Genomic DNA, 17,037 nt, shown 5'->3' with positions numbered 1-17,037 from the left:
AGATACTTATGAAATTGTGTCCTATTTAGGGAGAAGAGTCTCTGTAGGTCCCCAAATGATCGCATGTGTGACCCTTCCCAAACATCGCCCAGAGTGGAGATTCCTATATTGTCCCATTTCTGGAAACCCTCCAGGTTCACCACTTCCTTTAGGTGCTTCCCGTGCCATAGTGGGGTCCGCTGGGTAAGGCGCCCCCACCACCCCGACAGTTTCTGGGCCATTCGCCAACCCAACAAAATCACCTTGGTCACTTCCGGGATGTCCCGGGAGATCGGGCCCCCATATTTGGTGTCAAAGATCCGCAGGTAGCCCAGCGATCGGAGTTCCAACCGATACGCCGGGTCCGACCACCCGCCCCCAACCCAGTCGTTGATCACGAGCAGGTGCATCGCAAGGAGATAATAATGAATGTTAGACATGCCCAGTCCCCCGTCGTAAACATCTCTTTGACAGGTTTTGAGCGCTAGGCGTGGGCGGGTGTCGTTCCACATGAATTGACGTGCCAGTGAATCCATCTCACTAAACCATCTCTTAGGGATGGGGTGTGGGAAGTTTTGCAATAAATAGAGGACTCTGGGGAGGATCATCATCTTGTAGAGTGCTATTCTGCCAAGCAGATTTAAGGGGAGAGTCTTCCAGCGCTGTAGGTCAGTTCTAATTCTTTTAGTTAGCGGCGTCATGTTGAGCTCCCATGTCAGCTCAGGGAGTAACGAGATATGTATTCCCAAATACTTAAAACTGTTCCTTCGCACTGGGATGTTGTGCTGCCAGTCCACACAGTCCCGGGAACGATGTAGGGGGACCAAAAGGGACTTATTGGGGTTTAGGATCAGACCCGAGACCTCTGCGAAGAGGCTCAGAATTTGTAGGACGCAGGGACCGCTTTTAGCAGGGTTAGAAATGTACAGTAGGACGTTGTCTGCGTATAACGCTATTCGGTCCTCTGGGCAGGCAGGCCAGGACCAGCCCTCGATCAAGGGGTCTTCCTGTAGCAGTATTGCCAGGGGCTCTATTGTTAGTGCGAAGAGCAGGGGGGATAGCGGGCATCCTTGTCGGGTGCCGCGACCAATGGGAAACGGGTCGGAGACCACTCCATTCACTTGTACCCGGGCCGTCGGGTTAGAATAGAGGAGCCTCACCAGGCCTCGGAATTTAGGCCCGAGCCCATTGCCTTGCAGCACTTGGTCTAGGAAGGACCAATCCACCGTGTCAAAGGCTTTTTCAAAGTCGAGCAGGAGTAACGCCAGGGGGGTGTGTGACAAGGTCCTGCGGTGTGCTAGTGCCAGATGTAATCGTCTAATACAATGTCGGGTACTTCGGGTAGGCATAAAACCGCATTGGTCAGGGTGAACCAGGGTGGGCATCACCTCCCTCAGTCTGGATGCAAGGATCGTGGACAGCACTTTGATCTCTGTATTCAAAAGTGAAATGGGCCGGTATGCCGAGCAGTATCGCGACGGGGGTTGGGTCTTGGGGATCACTACAATTGTGGCTTGGTCGATCTCATTGGGGAAGCAACCCTGCCTTTCGGCTTCTTCGTACATATTGAGCAAGTGGGGGCCCAGAATGTCGCCGCATCTATTGTATAGCTCCGCAGGGAATCCATCCGGTCCCGGGGTCCTGCCCGGCGCCAGGCTAGCGATCGCGTTTGTAACCTCTGCGAGGTCGATGGATTCATCTAGTCTGTCCCTTATCGCAAGGGGAATTCTTGGGAGAGTTATGTCGTTTAGGAGGGGGGACTCTCTCTCGGCACTGGGTCGAGGGTGTTCTGCGTATAAGCGCGAGTAGTAGGAAGCGAACCTTTGCGCGATTTCAATGGGTGTTTTGGAAAGCGAACCTGAATCCTCCGCAATTTCAGGTATGACCCTGTTGGCTAGAGGGCGGGTGGCCAGCCAGTGTAGGATTTTCCCGTTTTTGTCCCCCAGCCATATATTCGTGCTGCCGAGGCCCTCCAGATATGTTTTGCTGATTCTAGTGTTATGTGCTTAATTTCTTCTCTAACCATAGTGAGCTGTCTTAAAATAGAGGCCGACGCTGAGGTCGCTTGTTGGCGTTCCAGGGTTAGCGCCTTGGCCTCCAACTCAACCAGTTGTGAGTCTCTGGCCCGCTCGCGTGAACGCAGGAGGTATTTAGCTTGTCCTCTGAGAGTGGCCTTGTAGGCTGCCCATATTGTACCTGGAGATCGGACCGATCCCACGTTCAGCTCAAAATATTGGGCGAGGTGGTTTCTGATTTCCTGGGTATAGTCGTTGTCCTGTAGGAACCATGCGTTCAGGCGCCACATCGGGCGTCTAGTGGGGTCCGTACCGCCCAGCCGGACGCGCACTGGTGCATGATCTGAGACCCCGCGGGGCAGCAACTCCGCACCCGTAACGCTGGTAATGTCTAGGGCGGGCATAAATACTAGGTCAATTCTGGACTGTGTCGAGTGAGCAGCCGAGGTATGTGTATAGCGGCGTTCCCTAGGATGCCAGATTCTCCATACCTCGCACAGGCCGAGGCTCTCAGCCCAGCTGTTAAGACTCGAGGCCCGGGCGGATCCACTAGCAGTAATTTCGCCGGATACGTCCAGACTAGGGTTGAGGACGGCGTTGAAGTCCCCTCCCAGCAGGGTGATACCCTGGGGGAGACCCGCTGCCACATGGCGGAGCGAAAGTAGGAATGCGTCAAGTCCTGCCGGAGGCCCGTACGCACATACAAGGTTTATCGGTGACCCGTTAAGAATCCCATTAACTACTACTTATCTAGTAGGCCATTTACATTCCATGAAATAATCTGGGTCAGTGAGGGCTGTGCGTGGGTTGCATGGGTGTTACATGGTTTTGAGTGCCTGTCTGTGGACCCCGGTACGACTGTTTTAAACACAACAATGAAATACTAAAATAATAAAGAAAACTAATCAACATTTTACTATCTAAACCCATTTTAAACTCTTTACCCCCCAACAGCCCCCCTCCCCATACTCCCTCCCTGGAAGCATCTGTCGCCCAAATACCCAACCAGAACCTGACAGCCAGAAGGACTGTCGTTGGGGTGGAGTGGTGGACCCCTCCATTTAGTCGGATCAATTGCAATTTAGTGGACATAGTTCAAGTTTAGCGCGGGATGCGCTGAGGAATAGTAGCGCCAACCGCAGTGGCTCCTCCAAGGTCTCCGGTCGCGCGCCGGCACCCAGGATCTCCTAATGTATCCCAATAGGGACCCAATGGTTCAAATCAGCCGAGCACCGGGGACTGGCTCAGACGGTTGTCATCCGTGGCTTGTGTTGTGCCCCGGGGTCCCGGGGGTCCAGCCGGGGTTTTCTCGGTCTGTGTAACGGAGTCTCGAGCCATCCCGTCGTTAATGGGAGTGCCTGAGTCCCTCTGCTTCCCTCTACGGGATCTGGTGCGCCTCCGGCTCCTCCGGGGTTTCCCCAAGGGGGGGGGGTCCTCGTGGGAGGTCCCCCCGACTGGTTTCAGGGGACCCCTCCGGGCTCCGAGGCCTTCCTCCGTTAGCCAGTCCCACGCATTCTCAGGAGATTCGAAAAAGTACGCTTTTCCGGCCATGAGGACCTTAAGTCTCGCGGGGAAGAGGAGCATGTATGAGAGCTGCATTGCTCTGAGCTTTTGCTTTACCTGCTCATACGATCGGCGACGGGTCTGAACTTCACGGGTGTAGTCTGGGAAGATCAGGATTTTATGATTCTCCCATTGGAGGTCTTCGGTGCGTCTGGCTTCTTTAAGGATATTGTCTCGGTCTTTAAAGTTAAGAAGCGTGCAATCATTGGACGTTTAGGGCCGCCCGGAGGGGGCCGCGGGGCAAGGGCCCTGTGTGCGCGCTCAACTGCGAACCAAGGTGAAAGAATTTGATCTGGCATCCAGGTCTTAATCCACTGCTCCAGAAATTCAGAGGCCTTATCTTCCTCCACGCCCTCAGGAAATCCCACAAAGCGCAGGTTGTTGCGCCTTGATCGGTTTTCCGCATCCTCTGCATCCTCTGCGCGGCGGTGCAGCTCACTAGTTCGAGTTTGTAACTGGGCTACCCTGGTTCTGAGATCGGATAATTCGTCTTCAGTCTGGGAGACGCGGGCTTCCACATCGGTGATCCGACTCACTGCATTTCTGAGGTCCTGACGAATAAGGCCCATGTCCTCTCGCACTTCCCCGATTTTGGTCTCTACGGCTACTTGCGATGATTGGATTGCATGGAGGATGGCATTCACTCCATCCGGCGCGGGACCTCCACCAGCCGTGTCTCCTCCTCCCCGGGAACCCGCCGGCGTCGTGAACTGGTCGATCTTTTGCTGGGAGGCCGGGGGCTGTTTGTTTGCCTTGTCTTTCCCCATTTTGGCGTAAGAGACAGGGGTCAGTTATATAACTTCTTGGGGTGTTCCAAGTCGTGTCTCAGCAGGGCTTTTTTGTGGCGGGCAGGTATGTGTGGTCGCGGTCCTTTATATGGAACGCAAAGGACGCAAGTCCACTCCTCCCCCTGGGAAAGCCGAGTCGTCGGTGCAGCGGGGGGGACCCTGGGGGCCTACCCTGGTATGCCTAGGGCCACGTCAAGTGGCCACCGGCTCAGGTTCGTTGAGGCGTGAGTTAAGGGCGTGGCGCCCCGGTAGTAGGTCCGCCACCGCTCCAGCCTGGCTGCTGGTCCCACGGCTGTTGTTGATGGGTATGCGTTAACTGCGCTGCGACCGCGCAATCTGATGGGGCCCAAGGATTTTGATCTTGCTGTTCGGCTCGATTAACACCTCTGAGGCACTCTGCAGTAGGCCCCACCTGTGGCCCACCGTGGACCCTTAGGCACCGGAGTTTTCTTCAATCAGGGGGCCAGGGGGGCCTCGTCACAAGGATGTTGTGTCTGTCTCTGTTCAGGCAAGTCCCAGGGGGTCTCCCTCTTGGAGCGTCCCGGAGCCCGGGTCCCAGCTCCACTATCGCCCCTGCGGCTTGCCGCACACTGCTCACCTCACTTGGAAGCCCGGGGGGCCCCCACCGCAGGGGGGCGTTCCCATTGCGGCTCCTTCGCCGCCCGGGCGGATCCGGTGGAGATCAAGTCTTCAAAGCGGCTCGGACGCCGCAGCTCCTGCAGCCGGCGCCGCCAGGCAGGCACGCGGCGCCGCCCGGGACACCGGGAGCCTCGTTTGCAGTTCGGGGCAGCGCCGTCCCTTCAATCCACCAGGGCACACGCTCCAGGGCCCAGCGCCGGCTCCCTCCCGGCCACCGCTGCACCCCCGGTCCAGGGCAGTTGCGTCAAGGAGCAGGCAGCTCCGAGTCAGCCTTCCCGGGAGGTTCTGGCTCCGACGGCCATTTTCTCACTCCGGCCGCGTCGCGTGAACGGGGCTCTGCTTCGCCGCCACTCACCACATCAGGACCCCCACGGGACGGGGAGATCGCAGGGATGGTCGGCACGGCACCATTAGGTCGCTAAGTCGTGGAAATCTCGGGCGGATGACGGAGGGGTCCAGTGCACTCTCAGAGTGCGACCGCCATCTTGACGCCCGAAGCCACGCCCCTACATCAGGTCATGTTTTAAAACGTTATTTATGTTTTTTAGTATTTTTTGAAGCTCACAAAACAGCACAAGCGCTACCATAGCACTTTTGGGCGAGGTGGAAGCATTTACATAGGAAATGCACATAGAGCTGGCGCAAACTCTGAAGGTAATACGTTTCTGGGTCTGCCAGCAAAAGTGGTCGCTGTAGCTACGGATTATCCCGGAGGCATTGAGGTGGGTGTTCACCAGGGGCCGCTTTATGTAAAAGACCCGCTGTCTCTGTTTGCACCATGGCATTTGTGTTTCAAGTTTCTTGTGCGGGTATTTTATGGTATATATTGTGCGTGCAGTATTATATACTACCCATGTAAGCGTCAGATACTATAATGGAGTGATTTCTCACATTTCAGCCTCTCACAATGAGGGTACTGCCTGCGGTCCGACAAAGGTGCACCACAGGAAGTTGTACATAGCTTACATCATGTTTATTAGTTCAGGAAGGCCAATCAGAATTTGCTAATAGGAGATCTCAGTCTCTAGCGTCAAGATAATACCTCTTGGCAAATACTGCCATTTCAGCCTCACACCGAAGCAGCTATCTGATGCAGAATTATGTCTGGCTACTTTCCCGGCTCCTAAAAGTGCCTTTTTGTGCATTCTTCTGTCCTTATACCTGATACACCTGATCTCAACACTCTTATCCACTCCTTAGAGCAACACACATTGGCTTCTTTATTTATTTTGCAGTTTTATATAGCGAAAAATAGACAGAATGATCATTGCAAATAATAAAGTGTAGACCTCCTGTGACAATAGGCAAAGTTACATATGTTGCGAACATCTATACCAGTGGTGCTTAACCTGCAGCTATCACACCAGGCCTACTCTTGCTACTGCTACCTCAAATCTAGTAAAGTGGCAGCAGGGACAAAAGGTGAACAGGGCTTTAACAACTTTTAATTTCTTTAGTTCCCACCCTGTGCCTTCTACGAGCCACTCAGCAATTGAAAGCCACTGAAGCACTAGTAGGGATAGGAAAATAAGTTAATCCTGTGACTTTCATAGAAATCAAAGCGTATGTAGTTGTAATTTAGTTTTTCTTTTGTGTATGCATGGCCAAGGATCTGGTTTGGCGAAGCTGAGAACCTTCTTTGATTTCATGTGCAGGGCCAGACCACGTGATCTACTCAGAGGACCCAGGCCCAGGCTGGGAATCGAAAAGCAGCTTGGCAAAAATGTTCAAGCCACCCCGCACTCTTCATCTTCTTGCGTTGTTGCTTACTTTCTATCCAACAATTCTCTCTCCCACTCTCTGATCACCTTCCCCTTACATTCCCCTTCTTTCTTTTGTTCTTGAACCTTCCCCTTTTCTGTTGCAGTTCTGGTGCTGTTAACCTCTGGGAGCTGCAGAAAATGGCAGGGGAACTAGGGGCACACCTGGCCTTTTATTACCCGCCCTCTATGGGCTCCAGGCGACTGGGAAATGCCCTGTTGAATAAAAGGCCTGTCCCGCACTGACTTCACCCTACTTGGTGAATCAAGAGTCTTAAAGCAAAATTTTCTCGGATTCCACCTTACTATGGAATAAATAATGAAATCGTGGACAAACACATTATCATGAAGTTAAAAATGGGTCACCTATTTGAGAAGAGAGTTGAGGTCCATGGGCTGAAACAAGTGAAAAGGCTAACCATTCTATGCCTGTGACGCACCAAGCATTGACAGGCCTTGGATTTTGATACTGTCCTGATTGTTGACACATATGTGAACACTAAATCCATACTCTTAATGCACAATGTGTTCGGCTGCTAATTAGTATTTCGTAGATTTGTAAAATGAGGAACAGGTAAGATAATTAAAAATGAGCTCGACCTTAGTAAAAGTGTGACTTTTTAGATGAACTGCCTAGCCACATACTTGTAGTTTAAAACATTTCCTTCATAATCCGGCCTTTTCTAAACTCTCACATTTCCCTCTGAGCGTTTTTCTTGTTTCTAAAAAAATGTATGTGTGTTTTTTGCTTTCCATATTACGTGCACCAGAGGGGAAGCTGTATTTATTCCTAAGAGGAATGTACTTTGTTATTTACTACGTGGTGACAGGGAACACTTTCAGATTTTAGCTGGTAACACAAAAGCAAAGGAACGTGCAGACAGGACCTCCGATTTAATATTGATCACAATTGCTGGAAATGAGCAGGAAACACCAACCACAACAAACGAGCACTAGTTCTCATGGAAACACACTTCGTGCCACCAAAACAATACATGAGCCGCTCCTTGATTATAAACAGTGTTCTAATGTGATCCCTAAGAAGCACATTTCTAATACTAAACCGGTACCTTCGTGGAATGTGCTCCGCGTCAGTTGATCTTGGGAAAGGGAAGTTAAGCTGTCACATGGAACATGTGCATGAATGCCTACTCCAAGTAGTGAAAGTAGTTCTGCTCTTCCACTACTATCGTACTAAAGGTCCCACGTGCACTTGGCTTTTTAGTCTCGAGGGGGAATTTTGGACGGGATGTGTGGTGCAGATGAATTCTGAGAAGAGATCTAAAGCAGGTATTGGGATATATCGTGCATCAGATTGGACACTTATCAAAATATATTCATTAAAGCAAGTTACGTCATGTAGCATTATTCCTAGTAATTTACAGATCAGCTACTATCTTATGCTTAGTCCATGGGTTTAATTGCTTCCATTCACAGCACTGGAACACTGGACAAAGAAAGACTCAAACAGATACAGTACCGTGGTTGTGTTGTTTACTTATGTATTGCCTGTTGCATCCATCATGGTGATATCTGAAGTCAAAGTTAATATGAGTATAGCTGCTTCCAGTTTCAGTATTAGCAGTGATATTTTGATATAGCATGAATCGTGATCTGAATTGCCAATAATAGCAGGGGTTTTGCCTGATTCCTTGTGTTATTGTCTTTTTTATCTCGCGCCACCCACTGCTTCCCACAGTTTTTCTTCTTGCAACCTCCTGCCGCCAGGATGTACATAATGGAGGTTGCAGCTTGGCCGCACAGCAGACACATGCAGCAGGCACACCGCTGGTGTGGCAAAGGTACACCAAAGGCAAGTCCGTCTGTACCTGGACTATGCCCAGCGCCGTGAACCCTGATCCTCTAACCACCCACAGATACCCCGCCGAAGAGCTCTCAGCCCTGGACCCCAGCCACTGCAACTAAAACTACTGCATCGCGTCTCAATGAATGGTATGACTGTTTTCCTGCCACCACTACCATTTCACCTGCAGCTCAGGACCTTCCACCCCCACGGAAACCCATGCTACAGTCACCGCACCAACCACAACCACCGCCAGAACCACTCCACAGTCTCCTGTTCAACCATGATTGCACTGCAAACACACCACCTAAATATGGACATCATCATTACTCTCACCCTGATGTTATCTTAATTACAGAGACCTGGATCAACCCCTCCTCCTCCCCTGACATTGCCACTCTGATGCCCAGTGGCTACAGAATGATACACGGAGACCACCCCAACAAACACAGAGGAGGCATCACCATCATCCACAAAGAAGCCATCCACTGCGCCACCATTGAAGACGACACCACACTGACCATGGAGCACCTTGACTTCCAAATCCATACCAAGAGCAAAATGACCATCAGAGGCATATTCATCTACAGCCTCCAGGACCATGCCCTGGTTTCTGCAAATTCATCACCTCACTCGCCATTGATTCCAAATGCTACATCTTCCTTGTCAACCTCAACTTCCACCTTGATGACCCCGAAGATGCAAACTCCACCAACCTCCTAGAAAGCATGAGGAACACTGGCCTCACCCAATTAGTCACCGACCCAACACATATGGTAGGACACACCCTGAACACAATCTTCAGGGCCAGCAACAGAGTCAAATACAATCATGTCACGAAACTCACCTAGACCGATCATGCCATCGTCCACTTCACCATCACAGGACCCCTGTGCCTCACCTCCAGGCCCCCATCTCCTCCAACCACAACTGGAACAAAGTAACCTAGACCCAATGGGCAGAAGTCCTCAACACCACCCAGCTCGAATCCGCCGTCAACCTCGAAAAAGCCATCTAGAATTTCCGTACCTGGATTACAAACTGTGCCCCCAGAGTTGCTCCCATCAAGCCAGCCAGGACCAGCAGATCCACCAAGCAAGCCATCTGGTATACACCAGAACTCAGGACTGTGAAGCACAACTGTAAAAGGCTAGTGAGAAGATGGCCCACCAGCAAAGATCCTACAGATCGAGCCAACTTCAAATCAGCCCCCAACCTATACCACCAACACCTAAAAGACAGTAAAAGAAGTGCCCTGGCACACCAAATTCAATAAAGTTCCATCCACAGCAAGGAACTTTTTTCAGCATCGTCAAAGAGTTTGAATGCACAGAACCACAGGGAACACAATCTCCCCTTCCTGGGAACTTTGCAACTCACTGCAGACCACTTCCATAGCAAGATATCCGCCATATACAGTAACTTCGTTCTTCAGCCTATGACCTCTACAACCTCCTTACATGAAAGGCGACACCTACAACCACTCGACTCACTGCTTGGGAGCAGCTCACCACGACAGGACATCACAATCACTACAAATCCATTCACTCTGGAGCCCCCACAGATCTCCCACCCACTTCTTCAACCTCAGGGGCAAGGAAATCAGTGGAGAACTCACTGCCATTCTCCATGCATCCATCACCATAGCCACCTTCCCCCAAAGGATGGAAGCACACAGAGGTCAAACCTCTTCTCAAAAAACTCTCGGCTGACCCCACTGACCTAAAAAGCACCCGCTCCATCTTGCTGCTCCCCTTCCCCGCCTATGTCCTCAAGAAGGCTATCAACTGCCAATTCAATGAACACCTGGAGAGGAACAACCTGCTTGACACCTCTTCCGGCATCTCTGCAAACCACAGCACGGATACCGCCCTGATCACCGCCATTGACAATATCAGAACTGTACTTGACCAGGGAGAGAGAGTGGCTCTGGTCCTCCTCGACCTCTCAGCTGCATGCAACACTGTATCACACCACACACTCATCAAGCTACTCCACCACATTGGGATCCAAGGAGACGCCCTCAAAATGATTACATTATTCCTCACAGGACGAACCCAGAGAATCCGTCTACCACCCTTCACCTCGGAAGCCAAGAGCACCATCTGCAGCATCCTTCAAGGGTCATCACTCACCCCCACTCTGTTCAATACTTACATGATGCCCCTAGCCAACATAATCAGAACCCATGGCCTCAACATCATTTCCTACGCAAACAATACCCAGTTCATCCTCTAGCTTTCAGAAGACCCCACCACCACGAGGTCCATCTTATCCAACTGCATGATGAGTGTCACCAACTGGATGAAGATAAACTGCCTGAAGCTCAATATGGACAAGATCAAAGTGCTGATGCTTGGGAACAACACCTCTTCATGGAACGACACCTGGTGGATTTCTAAACTATGACCCATACCCACAGACCGCACCCGCAATCTCAGCATCATCTTGGACAGCAAACTCACCACGATATACCAGATCAACACAGTCTCCTTCACCTGCTTCCACACCCTCCGCTTGCTCTGAATGACCTTCTGATAGCTCCCCGTCAACACCAGGAAAACTGTCACTCAAGCCCTAGTTACCTGTACTATGGCAACATGCTGTACGCAGGAATCACCACCCAACTCCTAAAGAGACTCCAGACTATTCAAAACACAGCCGCTAAACTCATCCTTGACCTCTCCAAATGGACCCATATCACCCCCAACCTCAGGAACCTCCACTGGCTTCCCATCCACAAAATATGCCACTTCAAGATGCTTACACAGACCTACAGGGCCCTCCATGAACTAGGACCAGCATACATCAACCACTGCCTGAACTTCCACCAACCCTTCAGACACCTGTGCTCCACTTCCCTCGCACACATTCCCACAGCTACAGTGGAGGACAATCGTTTTCCTACCTCCCTGCCAAGACCTGCCAACAACCTCCCCCTCCACCTCCGAACAGCATCTTCTCAACAAGAATTCAGAAAAGGACTGAAGACATGGCTTTTCGACTGAGCCCAACAAGAACGCAGCACCTGGATATCCTCTTGGGGGATTAGTCGTGCTTTATGAATCCAGGTTGAGTTGAGTTGAGGGTCAGTTTTACTCAGCTCTGAAGGACATGAGGTGCATTACCCAGAATCTTACTATCTAAGTGTGTTTAAGTACCAAAACTTTCCTATGATGTCTGAGTTACAGCTCATCTAAAAACAATGCCCCTCAAGGTTGCAACCCCTCATTACAATATGTACAGGTCTATTTATTTTCAGACGCTCCCTGCTACCACCTAACTCTCTGGTTCTGATCACTCTCAGCTGGCTTCAACTTGATCCTGACTGCTTTTTCAAGAGCACCTGTTTGAGTCGTAAGCCATTCACCGAAGCTCTCCAAGGTGTTTACCATGCATGTAACTTACCATCTGTCTGAATCCGGAGGCTTGTAAAGCTCTGTTTGATGACCCCATTTTTCAAGAGGCATCAAACATTCAGACAAGCTTTGGCCGAAGAACTCACAAGAATTTGGGAATCCCTCTTATCAACATTCCATTGCTCGTTCTTCCACAATGGTACTCATGAAAAACTTTAAATTCCTTTTGTTTAAAGCTTATCTAACAAAGAGGATCCATTGATAATCATTTCACAAGGTGAAAATCCCAACAGAAATGTGTCTGTACTATGTGTTCATGATTATTTCTGATTCAAGTGCATCACCTAGGTTCTCCTTTCCCTTGTCATCTCACTTGACTTTAGTGTTCAGTCCTGGATGAATTACTCACAGCTCCCTACTGCCGAACCCTGTTCTCTTCAGCAGTTTTGTGACCTGATCCCATCTTTTCAACAAACAGTTGGTATCTACCACCCCTGGTTACTGTGCCCGATGTAATGCTAAACATCCTTCTCAGCAGACACTTCATCTAGTACAGCTACATGAGTCTGGCACATGATGCAAGGCCGGTAATGATGGTTGTGCAATTAATTTACAAATAAAGAATTGACGTAATCTCACTCCACTGGTAAACTCTCCCTCCTCCCCTATATTCTCCAGATTTTCCAGGGCAGATCTGGTAGGTAATAAAAAGGTAAATATATTAGCATATGACACAAGCTCCATCCAGTATGGGTCGTTAAGCTCTTCTCGTCTCTTAACGTGTGCCCCCCAACCCTCCCATCCCCATCATGTATCCAGCTACTTCATAACCTTATTGGGAGCTTGTGATTCACATGGTTACCGAAACACTCGCAGATTCTTATTACATCAATTTGATGTAACAATATTAGTTCCATATTACTGTTACTGTTTTGTAATAAAAAAATAATGAATTATTATTTCTTAATGGTAACATACCCACTAATTGCCATTGCTCTAAACATGCATTGTACTTTTCTTGTTTATTACTTATTCTGGTACATTGCTCTGATGCTCTTTAGACAGCTTTGTAAATAAAACAGTTATTTTCACAAGTTCCTATAGCTCAACCGACATGAGTACAATTTTCAGGCACTATCCAAAATTGAGGACTAATTGTTTTCTTTCGCTCTTCTCTTTAGATATTGACGAGTGTGAGCGTGGCACTCACGACTGCAAGGTAACCTCTGTTTGTCAGAATACAAAGGGATCCTTTTATTGTGAACTGAAGCAGCGATGCCGTGACGGATTCATACAGGACCCGGCCGGTAACTGCGTTGGTAAGCATCACAGCTCCCCTCCTCCTGAGAACATGGATAACTTAGTCCATGTGCTGTTTGGAAAAAGGACTTCATCTGATGGGGCATATGTTGGCATAATAATAGAGTATTTAGGTGAAACCAAGGGATTCTAATTTCATTTTGACCGTTTATTTAGAGTTTTTATGTGGCACACGCCTTGCTTCAGAAAGCAAGGAAAGCTTAAAGAGACACTTAAACATGCATGTCTTGTGTATTAACATTGACATTGAAGTTGACGGGACCAACAGTGTGTATGTCATTTACAACACATGAGCGTAGAGGGAGGGGAGTAGAGCTTAATTTGATCTGGTGTTTGCCTGTGCTCAGCACCTGCACTTTATTCTCAACACCAGCACTTTCTTTATGGATACGCGAGCTAGCAATAGCAGTTTCACTGTTAGAAGCTCAAGCTAGTGAGAAAATCTACCTGCAGTGAAGTGTCTGTTTTTATTCAACCCTGTGGCGTTCATTGTAATGAACTCGATCTGGTGGCTCAGTAGCCAAATGCAGCTACTTCAGAAATCTGTTTGAAATTTCATGACTAAAGGATCAGTTCTCAGCAGGTCCACTCAGCCATTTATCCTTCTAAGGTCGATAAAATGTTAAGGTGGGTAACAATAAAAAACTGCTATTCTGTGCTGTCCGAAGAAGAGAGATCGTGTGCTTTACAAATGCATGTTTAAGTTCAGCCTCAGAACAAAAGATTGAGTTGAACACGCCTGCTCTGTGACTTCTTGAAAGTTTCTAAGACACCATAAATAAGCAAACAGAAATTTAAAAAATGGAGTTACACTTAGCATCGGACATCTGAGGGCATGTATACTGGGGTACTTAGGAGCGCCCCTTAATCCCAACTACCAAGCCCACAAATATCCATTTTTGCTGGAAATTTAACCAGGTGGCAATAGAGACCTTCCCAACGAGGAGATGTCATTGTCTTTGTGTTCCCTGCACAATTTAAAGGAGTCAGGTCGCAAAGAGCTACTCTTAGGCCGTTAGGGGCGGCAGTGATGTGTTGAGCTGGGGCACCTATTATGCTGGTAATTACGTTTTCTTGATAATCCATGTATGATTTTCCTTCTCCAGCCATATTTTTCACACCACCCTGCTATGGTCTTCTAATGCCTAAAGAGGGAGTCGTGATGAGCTCAGGGCCCATAACCTTTTGTGACGTGTGTGTGAGAGGATGAGTGAGGTTTTTTGTACAAATGAGGATACAGGTGTACAATGTTAAGAAACCTCTCCCACAATATTTTTGGCAATAGCAGCCCACTTTCAGTGATGAAGTTCTTTCAGACAAGGACAGCATGGCAGCTGGGCACAAAAGAACAATACTTACGTTTTTTTTCATACTCAACAAATGCTTCACTCCTGTCCCACCCACATCATTTGCCAAGTGCCACTGACTTGCCCATTCTAGATTCTTGTTCATCATTTTCCAGCCTGAATGACGGCTTGAAGCTTTAGAGAATAGCAAAGCGTTATTTGAAAACAATTTACCAATCTCTTCCTTTAACCTACCAGAATTTATCTACTTCTATTTTTACTCAAGGTGAACTATCCTAGTGCATAAATGATTATTTGGAATCCTAAATGTGCAATGTATGTACAAACACAGAAAACATGTTAGGGCTCATTCTCTGCTACGCAGCATACACATTTGTCATAGTAAAAATAGATACGTCAATGAAGAACATCATCGGAGAGCAAAGTTAGGGGGCGTTGCCACGCCGGGAACCAAAATGGCTGCCTAGATGAAGCTCTGTTATCAGACAGCGGTGGCCACCACAAATGTCAACAGGAGGGGCGTGGAAGGGGACGATGAGGACAGGAGAAAACAAATAAATGATTATTATTTTTTTTTTAACGTACCTTTTTCGCCGTTCCTGCCGATTCCTGCTGCCTCTGGCCGCCTCACTCCTCTTCTGGTGTCCCAGCATTCACTGGGCACCAGCACAGCCCCCTCACCCCCACAATCCAGGTGCTGCTTTCATTTAAAACCTATCAAGAAAGCAGCGCCAGGATTGGACTGAGCGGCAGTGACTGCCACTCAGACACAGCCCTGGGGTCTGTGCAGTTTCTCCAGCCCAGTTGTTAAACGGGCTGGAGAAACCTAAGTTGCCAGGCAAAGACACATTAGGACACTTAGGTGCACTCTCCCCTCCTCCTCTCTCCCACCTTCCACCTCCTGTGGCTAAGCCCCGCCCCTTCCTATATTGCTGGCTGAGCCAGCAGATGAAAGATAAAACAATAGTGTAATTATCATTTTATTTTTTGTCTCCTGCCTCTTGGCCAGGTGGGGTGACTCTTGCACCATTGCAGAGGAGCTGCCCCTGCTACCAGAGCCACTCCTATACTAGGAGCGGGGGCATTACATGTTGCCCACTGGGGGGAAAAAGTGATCAGAATGTCCCTTGGGGGGGCTGACATCAACTGATCCCATGGCTGGGCAATTTCATTGTGTGCTGTCGAGTACACCTCGGGACCGTGAATACAACGCAGTAGGCCTTGGAGGCCCAGTGGTGACAGGGGGTACAAGCGAGACTGAGGCGCATCGGTGGGTCCCCTGCTGAGCTGGAGGATCAAAGATCTGCTTTTGACGGCCCTGGCTGTCCCCACCCCTTGCGCACTTCACTGTAGCCTGCCCCATGCTGGGCCAGGGGCAGGACACCCACAGCATGTGGTCTTCCTGGGCACTTCGGCACAGATGATATACAAACTGTGCTGGGCGGAGGTGACTGTGGACCCCGAGCCAAGAACAGGAGCAGCCTTTAATATAACCAGGAGAGCACAATGAACCTACCACTGTGGAGACTTTAATGTGGCTTCGTGTTGGCCCCTGTGCGGAAACCCCCTCTGTAACACTCAGAATTGTTCTCGCTGTGCATTCAGAATCCCTATAACTGTTGTTTTGCAACAAATTGCAGAGTGAGCAACAGTGCATGCCAGTGGGCCCCTTTCTATTGCAACTCCTGAATGGACCATCGCTCCTGGTTGCCGGTCATCATGAGAGAAGGAGACCCCATAGAGCACAGTTACATTTTGATTCTCACAAGGCAGCGTGGAAGATATTTGGGCTCTCGGATTCCGAGGATGGTACACTGAGTAACCTGCCATGCAAAACATCATATGGGGCAGATCCCATACTATTGGAGCTCAATTCCACTCTCCAGCCTACAGATGCAAAAATAGACTCTATGGGCCTCATTATGACCCTGGCGGGCGGCGGAGGCCGCCCGCCAGGATGCCGCCCTCCATTATACCGCTCCGCGGTCAGAAGACCGCGGAGGGTATTATGAGTTTTTCCCTGGGCTGGCGGGCGGTCTCCAAAAGACCGCCCGCCAGCCCAGGGAAAAACTCCCTTCCCACGAGGATGCCGGCTCGTAATCGAGCCGGCGGAGTGGGAAGGTGCGACGGGTGCTACTGCACCCGTCGCGTATTTCACTGTCTGCTACGCAGACAGTGAAATACTAGCGGGGCCCTCTTACGGGGGCCCCTGCAGTGCCCATGCCATTGGTATGGGCACTGCAGGGGCCCCCAGGGGCCCCACGACAATCCCTACCGCCATCCTGTTCCTGGCGGGTGAGCCGCCAGGAACAGGATGGCGGTAGGGATTGTCAGAATCCCCTCGGCGGCGCAGCAAGCTGCGCCGCCTTGGAGGATTCTTACGGGCAGGGGAAAACCGGCGGGAGACCGCCGGTTTTCCCGTTCTGACCGCGGCCAAAGCGCCGCGGTCAGAATGCCCAAGGGAGCACCGCCGGCCTGTCGGCGGTGCTCCCGCCCCCGTTGG

The 17,037-nt window shown here is 50.0% G+C and overlaps 1 protein-coding gene across 5 annotated transcripts in view; it reads left to right on the top strand.

Moving 5' to 3' along the window:
* Window positions 1-17,037, top strand: part of FBLN2 (fibulin 2) — a 737,488-nt gene that overhangs the window by 633,481 nt on the left and 86,970 nt on the right. For all 5 annotated transcript variants that reach the window (XM_069206615.1, XM_069206613.1, XM_069206614.1 and 2 more), the window contains one exon: window positions 13,089-13,226. In XM_069206615.1, coding sequence (XP_069062716.1) covers window positions 13,089-13,226 — 138 coding nt within the window. The remainder of the gene's footprint in view (window positions 1-13,088; window positions 13,227-17,037) is intronic.

This window comes from Pleurodeles waltl, chromosome 9 (assembly GCF_031143425.1).
Source record: "Pleurodeles waltl isolate 20211129_DDA chromosome 9, aPleWal1.hap1.20221129, whole genome shotgun sequence".
Classification (NCBI taxonomy): Eukaryota; Metazoa; Chordata; class Amphibia; order Caudata; family Salamandridae; genus Pleurodeles; species Pleurodeles waltl.
Note: the sequence above shows the minus strand (reverse complement) of the source record. Positions and strands in the feature narration are given on the sequence as shown.